The 12194-nt window shown below is 35.1% G+C and overlaps 2 protein-coding genes across 3 annotated transcripts; both read left to right on the plus strand.

The window, feature by feature from the left end:
• Window positions 1–3903: 3903 nt before the first annotated feature.
• Window positions 3904–7136, plus strand: LOC145232825 (uncharacterized). Its single transcript, XM_080097503.1, has 4 exons — window positions 3904–4224; window positions 4598–4731; window positions 5745–6713; window positions 7082–7136. The coding sequence occupies exons 1-4, from the start codon at window positions 3904–3906 to the stop codon at window positions 7134–7136; spliced, it is 1479 nt and encodes a 492-aa protein (XP_079953629.1).
• A 1570-nt stretch (window positions 7137–8706) lies between these two features.
• LOC145234115 (uncharacterized) lies at window positions 8707–10683 on the plus strand. Of its 2 annotated transcripts, none has more exons than XM_080098891.1 (2): window positions 8707–9541; window positions 9840–10683. In XM_080098891.1, exons 1-2 carry the CDS (start codon window positions 8715–8717, stop codon window positions 9937–9939), a joined length of 927 nt encoding a protein of 308 aa, XP_079955017.1. In that variant the 5' UTR covers window positions 8707–8714; the 3' UTR covers window positions 9940–10683. The 2 variants fall into 2 exon arrangements, with proteins under 2 accessions (XP_079955017.1, XP_079955018.1); XM_080098892.1 differs by having other exon boundaries at window positions 9855–10683.
• The last annotated feature ends 1511 nt before the right edge of the window (window positions 10684–12194 follow it).

Below are 12194 nucleotides of genomic sequence, written 5' to 3' on the forward strand. Positions count from 1 at the left end.
TAACGATCTATATATTAATGTTGGTGTAGAATTGTGTGTGTAAATACGATACATTTTACTGTAGATAAATGTAACGCTTTTGTGCTAAATAAAACATATTTTTAGACAATTGAAATGTCTATGTTGAAGCCAAAAGCGGAACATACGAAATTTGTAGCGAATCAATAAGTAAAAAAGTAATAAAGTTGCAGCAGTTTCAAACCAAATACTTCAACAAACAAAGTTTCACATTGAGAATTGCTTTAACGTCACCCGAAAGGGAATACCCCATCGGTGTGAGTCAAGTTCTTTGTTGTGACGTCACACATAAAAGAATCACTGATGCGTGGCGACAGCAAGCGAAATTCAATCGATTTGTTGGTCCTATTTTAAACACAAAGAGTTAATTCACACAAATCATGCTCCTAAATTCCTTTCATGCATTTAAGTATAAGAGATAGCTCCCTGGAAGTTCTAAATTATAAGCACATAAAACTGCTATTCAAGTTAGCAGTACAACAAAAAAAAAACGTTGTGAACCGAAAAAAACCACACGATGCAGGTTTGGAAGATGAAATTTTTTGATACCAACCAAGTTGTTGTTTAACTAAGTGTTTTGAATATGGCAAATATTCCCTTCAGCGCATTTAATTAAAACCACTTTGAATTTGCCGTTTCTTTCATAACCGCTAAAATTCAAGAGGTTGTAGAAGCGGACACCCCACAAATGACCAAACGGGAGCTAAAACTTAACTACGGATGGGTATATGATGTGTGTTGCGAGATTAAAGCAAACATTTTAAGTGAAGCTTGTCTTGCACGGGACTGTATAGAGCTACATTCGCGTCTTGTTAATTTGGCGTAGCTAAGACTATATTTAGAACTGCAAAAAATCTCGTTACAGATCGGTTCATCGTATGAGGTGCTTGATTGTAATGAACACTATGCCACTGTAACTGACAATTACAATCTTAGACAAATCTTCGGTTACAGATGCACGTCATTTTTCTAGGTGGAAACAATACTAAAGAGGAATGTTGCATTTGTTTAGCATAAACAATGGTGTTCCCAAAGAGAGATAAAAAAATAGAAAAGCTACATTAGTCAATAGTAGGTTTAGTATGTAGTTGAAATCTGTTCCAGGTGATAAACCACTGGGGTTTTAGGCGACAAATTGACCTAACGTAATTTTCCACCATGTCGGTTAGCTAGTACTTGTAACACAAGGGACGACCAGTTTAAATTCAGCAGACCAAACACAACTGTAACGTCACGTGACGTCGTGTGTTAATGTGATATGTCAACCATATATGATTCAACTGTTTGTGTCAATATGCGAGTCGCGAAATTGGAAATGTAGTTATTGTAAGTCATACTATATAAACGATGCAGCCTTTGTTTGATTTTGGCTTAATCGCAGGGAGCACAAGGTTTCTACAGCAGTATGTTGAGCATTATACCTGAGGCAGACATAGGGAACATGTAACTTTAATAAAGGAAAAACAAGTTACAGAATGAGTTCGGCGTTTGAAAACGTGCTTGATTTATTAAATTTCACTGTTGAAGTTGGTGATCGAGATTCTGTGGATCCACAAAGATTTTCAGGCTTTGAAGGAAGGTTTCGTGACGAACTGGAAAAAAGATTTAAATTATTTCAAGATAAAGGAGCAACATTTTCTTTTTCACATTTTCAATATTACAAGATTCAGATTGACGATCTCAATGGCAAAGTTCTTCGAATGTTGATATCACTTACAAACAACGAAATTTGGATGCAAGATGGAAATTGTTTCGTGTTTCTTGTCAACAACGAACCAGATCTTTCACTGACTGTGTTTTACTGGTATTGCTGGTGTGAACCTGGAAGTGTTTTGGCTATATCTGGAGAAGAAAAAGGAAGACACGCAAGAGCATTTGATGACAAAACATGTTACAAGCGCCAAAAGGTACCTGACTTTGACGGCTACGATTCACAAACACTTGAAAAATTTCGCTCCACATTACCTGAGCAATATGATATATACATGAAACAGAAGATGTCCAATTTGGAACCAAAGTATCGTCGGTTGTTTTTTGGAATTGTGTTCGAAATAGCAAAGTGTCACGCGAGACATTGGAAAGTTCACAAACATTAGCAATTGATAATGGATGTAGTGGAAAGTTGCAAACAGTTTTTAATGATCACAACTTGCAGGAGGACATTGAAAATATTAAAAAACAGGCTGCCAACAAAAGCTCAAGCGTAGATGAAGTTCACCAATACAAAGCAGGCCTTCGTTTGAAAGGAGCTAAAGTAATTATTGATCTGTAAGTAAACAGAATACCACAAGAAGTTTGTTTGAATGTTGTTTATCTGTTTGTTTGTGTTTATCATTTTAAAACATGACTTTCAGACAGAACTTTAAGTAAATAATTTGTATCAGTTTGATTTAAGTTCGCTCATAAAATAAACCGACGTAAACTTGTAATGAAGCTAATATGCATCAACATGTTTAAACAAAGTTTTTATTTTTATCTCAGGATTTTTCCTCCCAATGCTGAAGGAAAATATGACGGTGAAAAAGTGAAACAAGCAGCTGATGAGATAAAGAGATTTTATGAATGAAATATCAAATACCATCATTGTCATCGCTTGCAGTTTCTTTCTAGTGTATATAGCAGCATACAACCTTGTAGATGTTAACCTTGTATTTAACATTGGCTTGATGAATGTCTCTGTACGTACAAATATGATGTAAATACTGTGCAATTTTGAAACCAATATTATATTTTAACACATACCATCTGCACTAATTTTAGTCGTTGTTTGCAAAACATTGCTAAATGGTAGTTAAAACTTTTGAATGAGGCTTAAAGGTGACATGATATATTTGTTATTTGATGAGCGAAATCAGACACAACAGCAAGGGAATTCCCCTGTGTGCTGAGTAAGGTTTTGCTTCGTCGTTTTTGCCTCGATGTGACGTTACAAGCTCTGTTATGTGGCGACACAAAGGTTTTTGGTTTATAATGTGTCATGAACTGCAACACACTGAACCGCACACACCTCCCAGAGGTATAAGAATGCTGTATTTTACGGTCGTGGCGCTTTTATACAAGGATACCAGGCACATGTTACGTGGGGTGACACCTGGTGAATAACTAGCATAAACATAAACATCACAATAATGTAAACGAAATAGGCCAAAAATTGTAAGCCACTGCGTCGTGTTTGGTTTTCGAGCAATAACTTAGGTTTAAAGAAGTGAGAAACATGTTTATGTGAGAAATTTGCAATACAAAGACGTAGAATACTGACATATGATTATAAAATACTTTTACCTTGTATTAATCATGATCTAGAACCTATATTTTTGTTTTTATTTCCGTAATATATGAAATTAAACCAGGTTGTTATTTCCATTTAACCTAAACTTTAGTTTGCTAACAAATTAAAAATGTGTTCAGGGAGATCAATGTCTGCGAAATTAAATGACGAGTTTGTATCAAATTGTTTATAATCGTTGATTTATTAAGCTTGTTGTATTTGCATTGGTGTTGTAACATTGCAAACAGTTATTTGAATAAAAGAGAAATTATAATAACCAAAGAATATTGACCTAATGATGACGATCTCGTGACTTTAGTTCTACGCTACCTGTGTCATTAGTTTCTGCGAAACGAAACAGAAGTTGCTTGTGTGATTGTTACCTGTGTCGTTAGCAATAGGCCGCTGTATGCTTGGTATTCGCGTCTGGTGTCAATGAGTGACGCTAGGTGATACAGGATACAACAGTTACGGTGCTGGTTTGGGTGCTCCGTTGCACCAACCGTAGCACCAGTCGTAAAGTAACTCTTTGTGAATCTAAGGGGTCATCAAATCAGGTGAAAAAATTCAAGCCCTAAATCAAAATTTAGATACAGACGAAAGAGTTATTCTTGAGAATGAGCTTGTCATTTGAAAACGTGCTTGCTTTATTAAACATAACCATTGAAGTTGGTGACTTAGAATCTGTAGATCCACAAAGATTTTCTGAATTTGAAAGAACTTTTCGATACGATCTTAGGAGAATAATTTCCTACTTTCAAAGCAATGGAAGAATGTTTTCATTTGAAAATCTGCAATTTTACAAATTTAAGATTGGTGATCTTAATGGAAAACAAGTCCTTCGAATGTTGATATCAATTATAAACAACGAAGAGTTGATAAAAGATGGAAATTGTTTCGTGATTCTTACCAACAACGAAACAAAAATTTCACTGATTGTGCTTTACAGATATTGGATTGAACTTTACAGATATTGGATTGTCTAAATCAGATAAAGAAAAGGGAAATTGGTTTAAAGCTTTTGATGACAAATTATTACAGGAAAGACAAAATAACCCTCGTTCTTATTGGGTGGGATAAACAAACTATCAAAGAGTTTCGTTACACTTTGCCCGAGCAATATTCAAAATAGATGGAGCAAAAACATGGCCGATCTGCAACCAAAATATCGTCGATTGTTTTTTTTGCATTACATTGGAAGTAAAAAAGGATCACGTGCAACATTGGCTGGTCTACGAACACCTAAAAGACTTTCCTAGGTCGTCTCTCATTAAGTTAGCAATTGATAATGGATGTAGTGGAAAACTGCAGGCGGTTTTTAACCACTATTTTTGGGATATTACTTTTATTTATGAAGAAACTACCGATAGACAGGAACAAGTTACCAAAATCGAACAACAGAAAACCGAATGGCGCAGAGAAATAGCAAAGGACATTATTGATGGGTAAGTCTTTTATGTGCACCAAAATGTTGCTAACACCAATAGCCTGTTATTTCTGTAAACTCGTTTTGTCTGTCATCGAAATTTTTCGAAAATACGATGGTGAAGAAGTGAAAAAAGCTGCTGACAATATTCACTTTGCGTCTTTGTTTATTTCATTATGTGCTATTTTGTTTAATTGCTGGTTCTAGATCTTTTGTGCATGTGCGTGCGTAAATACATGAAACCTGTATTGTAAATAGACATTATTTGAAATGCAAGCAAAACACGTCTTCGTGTGAAATAAAATGTTGCGTAAATCTGTGCTGGAAAGACCGATTGCAGAAAGAAAATAGAGGTTTGTGATTGAAGCAACAACAAATTAAGACAAAGAAGTGACGCAACAAGGTCGCAGTCTCAAACAAATAACTACGGAAACAAATAACTAAGAAAAAAATCTCGCGTCAAAACCCTGGCTTCCATTTTAACCAAAAGGAACAAAAATTCAGTAAGAGTCAGGTTTTTATGCGGTTGGGTTGTGACGCACCACTGTGACATCATGCATACCAGAGTCACTTGCAAGATTAAACCCCTGTTACACAGGACCCATATGAATTTTTTTCAGCATGACTAATATCAACAATACGCCGCTATAAAATGGTGTTTGTGCCTGTGTTAAGACCAACAATGCCAGTATTTGAGACACGAAAGTTACGGTATTGGTTTGCGTTAACCTTACCACCTGTGGAGAAAGAACTCATTGTGAGAAGGCAATAAATCAGTTGAATAAATTCGAAATCTATTTACAATACCAAAATTCGAAAAACAGACAAAAGTGTTAAGTTTGCAGAATGAGTCGTTTGAAAACGTGCCTGCTTTGTTTACCATACCCATTGAAGTTGGGGATCAAGATAAAGTATGCAGCATAATATTATAATGCAAAAACTCTGTTGTGTCTATACAAACTGTTAGTTCAACTGTTCTATCGATATGCGTGTCGCGTAATTGGACCTGCACTTATTGAAAACACTTGTAAGGGTGTTTGGGTTAATTGGACCGATACAGCTTTTGTTTGATTTTAACTTAAGCATCAGGGAGCACAACTGTATGTTCAGCATTAATCTTAGGGTAGACAAACTAAAACTAAAATACAGAGAAAACATTCAAAGTTGCAAAATGAGTTTATCGTTTGAAAACGTGCTTGCTTTGTTGACCATAACCCTTGAAGTTGGTGATCAAGATTCTGTAGATCCAAAGAGGTTTTCCGATTTTCAAGGACCTTTTCGGGACGACATCGAATCAAGAATTCCACACTATGCAAATAACGGACAAACGTTTGCTTTTAATAATCTAGATTTTTACAAAATTGAGATTGGTGATTTGAATGGAATACAAGTTCTTCGAATGTTGATATCACTCACAAACGACAAAGATTTGATGAAACCTGGAAAATGCTTCGTGTTTCTTTTCAAAAACAAACCAGATACTTCACTGACTATGCTTCAAAGTTATTGGTTCGAAGTACGAGGCATTCCAGCTGAGTCGGGACACGAAAGAGGTTTGTTTGTAAGAGCATTCGATGACAAAACGTGTTCCAATCGTCAAAAGAACCCTAAATTTGTCGGTTTCGATTCAAAAACCCTTGAAAAACTTCGCTCCACATTATCTGAGCAATATCAGATATACATACAACAGAAGATGGTCAATTTAGAACCAAAATATCGTCGATTGTTTTTTGGAGTTGTGTTCGAAATAGCCAAATGTCACGTGATCAACTGGAAAGTACACAAATATTTGAAAAACTTTCCAACGGCTTCTCTGATCAAATTAGCACTCGATAATGGATGCAGTGGAAAGGTAAAAGCGGTTTGTAACGATCGCAATTTGGATATTTCGTCTGGATATTTCAATTTGAGTCAAACAAGTAGTAAAGAAAAACATGTTGCGGAAGTCCACAGCATAAAAGCCAGACTACGTTCGGAGGGGGCAAAGGTCATCATTGACAAGTAAGTTAAAGAATTTAAAGGGCACAGTGGTGAAACAAATCACATTAAGTTTGGTTTGTCTAAGCATTTCTGTTTATTACACGATTTTTCCACCGAGTGCTAAAGAAAAATATAATGCTGAAAAAGTGAGACAAGCAGTTGATGAGATAAAGAAATTTTATGAATGAGATTTCAAAAACGAACATTATGATCGCTGGCAGTTTCTTTATTTAGTGTATATAGCATCATATAATCTTTTAGTTATTATACCTTGTATCTAACATTGCCTTGATCAATTCTATCTCTGTACGTACAAATTATAATGTATAAACTGTACAATTTGAAATTAATTTAATACGTTACAACATATTTTCTGTACTTAATTTTAGTGATATTTTGAGCAACATCGCTAAATGGCAGTTAAAACTTTTCAATGAGGCGTAGGGGTCATATGACAATTAGTTGTTATTTGATGAGCGAAAACAACCACAACAACAAGGTAATTCCCCTAAGTAGTGAGTAAGGTTTTGTTAAGTTTTGTCGTTCACACATCGATGTGACGTCACACTTACGAAACGGTTTATTCTGTGGCGACACCAAGCGACACAAAATCAACTTATATCTTAACTGTTCAAAGGTTTGATGCTAACAAAACCGACCAAAAAAATTTTAGTCACAGTATCTCGCTGTCATTTGAGCAATAAGAAACAACATCAATTTACGCATGGAATTTTTTATACACTTTATAGTAGTTCGTCTCTTATTAAAATCGGAACGTTGATTTGCAGTTAAACTGTGATTTTGCAAACAGTGGTTTGAGCCAAAAAGCGAAAGTTATAATAATCAAAACTATTGGGGTCGATCGCGAGACTTCAGTTTCAATCTACTTGTGGCATTAAGTTCTTCGAAGCGAAACATACGTTACTTGTGATGATTATTTTCCCTCTGTTACCAAGGCCACAAAATAAATCATTTTCAGCATGACTAATGTTAACAATACCCCGCTATCAAAATGGTGTTTGTGCCCCACGACCATTAAAACATCACCGTCAGTATTTGAGACAAGACAGTTACGGTATTGGTTTGTGTGCTTAACCTTACCACCTATGGGGAAGGAACTCATTGCGAGAAGGCAATAAATCAGTTGAATAAATTCGAAGTCTAAATACAGCAGCAAAAGTCGAAAGTTTGCAGAATAAGGTTGCAAACGTGCTTGCTTTGTTTACCAAAAGTTGGTGATCAAGATACAAATCGTTTTCATTTCAGCTGTTTATGTCAATATGTGTGTCGAGAAATTGGACTTGTTTAAATTGCTTTCATCTGAAGTGTGCTTGTTTTGAAAAAAACTAATTAGGCTACTTCAACTTAAAACAGGTTTTTAAACATGTCTTAATGAGCTTTTGATATGCAGACACCGTAAATTATCTCATTTTGTCAGCAAACAAAACCGCTGAAGTTTAAATTAATTTGATGTTTGCTATCCAATGTCCGATTTCGTGACTGTTATTTAGATATTTACCCAGTGTCATGCTGTCAAAAGGATAATTTGGAAACAAACGAATTAAGTTCGAAAAAGGCCTCCAAGTATACTATCACGAGTTTTTCCACCCTGCAAACTAGAAAGGAGGCTAAAGATTACGTAGTCTCTTAATTGCAATACAGGCACCACATTTATTTTGTTACAATGATATTAGTCAATTTGTCACCTATGTGAGTATGCGTTTAGCATAACTTTGTTCACACATTTTTGTCGCAGAAGGATTGGTTTGGGTTTATAAAACCACATTTATTCGATTACCCGTGTTTGTTCGTTGTTCGTAACACATGATTATGTAATTACAAACGGAATATATCTATGGTTGTCACTTTTGTTGTTACTTTATTGGTTTGTGTGCTTAACCCTAGCATCTGTGGGTGAGCTCCTCCTTGTAAATGTGATAAGCCTCCAAACTCACTTGAATAAGTTCAAAGTCTAAATACAGCATCAAATTTTGGAAACAGACAAAGAGTTAAGTTTGCAGAATGAGTTTATCGTTTGAAAACGTGCTTGCCTTGTTAAACTTAACCTTTGAAGTTGGTGTTCAAGATTCTGTGGATCCAAAGAGGTTTTCAAATTTTCAAGGATTATTCCGAGAAGACCTCGAATCCAGAATTCTATGCCTTCAAAACGAAGAACAAATGTTTTCATTTGAAAAACTAGAATTTTACAAAATTGAGATTGGTGCTCGAAACGGAAAACAAGTTCTTCGAATGTTGATATCACTCACAAACAACAAAGAATTGATGAAACCTGGGAATTGTTTCGTGTTTCTTGTCAACAACGAACCAGACAATTCACTGACTGTGCTGCAAAGTTATTGTTTCGAAGCACGAGGTGTGCCGGCTGAATCTGGAGAAGAAAGAGGTTTGTTTGCAAGAGCGTTTGATGACAAAACGTGTTTTAAGCGTCAAAAGAACCCTGAGTTTGTCGGGTACGATTCAAAAACGCTTGAAAAATTTCGTTTCACTTTATCTGAGCAATATGAGATATACATGCAACAGAAGATGACCAATTTGGAACCAAAATATCGTCGATTGTTTTGGGGAGTTTTGTTCGACATAGCCAAATGTCACGTGATCAGCTGGAAAGTACACAAATATATAAAAAACTTTCCAAAAGCCTCCTTTGTCAAATTAGCAATTGATAATGGATGTAGTGGAAAGTTGCAGGCGGTTTTTAACGACCACAATTTGAATGAGGACATTGAAAATATAAAAAAACAGGCTGCCAACAAAAGCTCAAGCCTAGATGAAGTTCACCAATACAAAGCAGATCTTCGTTTGAAGGGAGCTAAAACAATTATTGATCGGTGAGTAAACAGAATACCAACGTTTGTTTGAATATCTAGCTTCCATGTACTAAAAGATAACATCAATCAGAGTGTTTGTACATCCATAACTACTGGCATTGTTCAAACAAATGGCTTGATTACAAATGTATGTGTGTTTATTTGTGATTATCAATTTGAAATAAGCCTTTTACTTTTCAAAAACAAAAATTATACAAAAATCAATGAAATTTAGTTTGCGGTAAGTTCGCTCATGCAACAAACCGACGTAGACTTTTAATGAAGCGAATATGCATAAACATGTTTATTTAAATTTCAGTTTGTTTTATCTCAGGATTTTTCCTCCCAATGCTGAAGGAAAATATGATGGTGAAAAAGTGAAACAAGCAGCTGATGAGTTGAACAAATTTTATGAATGAAACATCAAATACGAACATTATGATTGTTTTTAGTTTCTCTTGGTGTATATAGTAGCTTATAATCCTGTAGATCAGGTAATAGATGTTTGCATTGCATTTAACAATGGCAGATGAATTCTGTCTCTGTGTGTACAAATTGTGATTAATAAATTGTTCGTTTTGTTACCAATGTGATGTATAAAAACATACTTTCTGTATCTAATTTTAGTTTTGCGAAATGTTTCTAATTTGTAGTTAAAACCTTTAAACGTTGATCTACAAATCATTTTCAGTATCACTAAATACAGCTATAAATATGGTGTTTGTGCCCCACGACCATCAAAACAATACGGTCCCCATTTAAGACAAGGCAGTTACGGTATTGGTTTGTGTGCTTAATCTTAGCACTTGTGGAGGAGGAACTCATTGTGAGAAGGCAATAAATCAGACGAATAAATTCGAACAGTAACTACAGTACCGAAATTTGAAAGTTAGCAGAATGAGGTTGCAAACGTGCTTCCTTTGGTCAACAAAGGTTGGTGATTAAGATAAAGTATACCAAACTATGTTGTGTTGATACAAATTGTTTTAATTTAACTGTTAATGCCATTATGCATGTAGCGTAACTGGACTTGTACTGAAAAAAAACAAAACATTTGTAAGTTATATTTATACGACCGATACGGCCTTTGTTCGATTTCAACTAAGCAACAGGGAGCACAGAGCCTTTACACCCGTGAGCTGAGCATTAAGAGACAGATATTTGAAACAAATACTTAAATAGAGTAAAAACATTAAAGTTGATGAATACGATTTCCAGAAAGATTTTCAGATATTTTACTAATGTTGTTTAAAGGCCATTATCATTCGTTCGTGTACCCGACTACAATCAATACACACCGTATCTATTTAATTTATGACTCAAGGTTATTTGTGTTGGTCTGTGTGCTTAATCTTAGCACTTGTTGAAAGGGAACTCAATGTCATTTTGAAAAACCATCAGAATCAGTTGAATAAATTTGAAACGTATACAGAGTACCAAAACTTGGATACAGACAGAATAGGTCAGGTTCTCGAAATAGCTTTTGAAAACGTTTTGAGTTGTCAAACATTACAGTGGTTTTTGGCTGATCAAGATTTTGTATAAACAATAGATTTTCAAAATTTCTTTTTACATTGCAAACGGACTATTGACTCGCATTCGGCTTTTACCATTATTTTTTTAAAACCACCGTACAAGAAAAGAAATACGACTTTTTTTAAATTTCTTTAATCTTAAGTTTGCTTACACCAATAAAACCAAATAGGCCACTACAGGTTAAAACAGGTGTTTAAACATGCCTTAAGAAAGATTTGGATATGCATCGTAAATTATTTCAATTTGTCAGCAAACACAACCGCTGAAATTTAAAATAATTTGATGTTTGCTATCCAATGTCAGATTGCCGTAAAACATTACAAACAGAAAAAAAATTGACACAATGAGTTTGTCGTATGAAAACGTGCTTGCCTTGTTAAACATAACCATCGAAGTGGGTGATCAAGACTCTGTAGATCCAAAGAGGCTTTCAAATTTTCAAGGAGCTTTTCGGGACGAGCTGGAATCCAGATTTCCACACTACGCAAATAAAGGACAAATGTTTGCTTTTGATCATCTAGAGTTTTACAAAATTGAGATTGGTGATCTCAATGGAAAACAAGTTCTTCGAATGTTGATATCACTTACAAACAACGAAGAGTTCATGAAACCTGGGAATTGTTTCGTGTTTCTTGTCAACAACAAACCAGATACTTCGCTGACGGTGCTTCACGGTTATTGTTTCGAAGCACGAGGTGTTTCGGCTGAATCGGGAGAAGAAAGAGGTTTGTTTGCAAGAGCATTTGATGACAAAAGGTGTTTCAAGCGTCAAATGTACCCAAACTTTGTCGGCTACGATTCACAAACACTTGACAAATTTCGTTCCTCATTATCTGAACAATATGAGATATACATGCAACAGAGAATGTCCAATTTGGAACCAAAATATCGTCGATTGTTTTTTGGTGTTGTGTTGGAAATAGCAAAATGTCACGTGAGGCATTGGAAAGTTCACAAACATTTAAAAAACTTTCCAAGGTCGTCTCTTATCAAATTGACAATTGATAATGGATGTAGCGGAAAGCTGCAGGCTGTTTTTAACGACCATGATATCATAAAAGATATATTTAAAGAAATCAGTCCACGGTTTAACGAAGAAGATAGACTTTCCCTCTATTATGCTCGTAAAGATGAACTA

Source organism: Phallusia mammillata, chromosome 6, assembly GCF_965637545.1.
Source record: "Phallusia mammillata chromosome 6, kaPhaMamm4.hap1.1, whole genome shotgun sequence".
Classification (NCBI taxonomy): Eukaryota; Metazoa; Chordata; class Ascidiacea; order Phlebobranchia; family Ascidiidae; genus Phallusia; species Phallusia mammillata.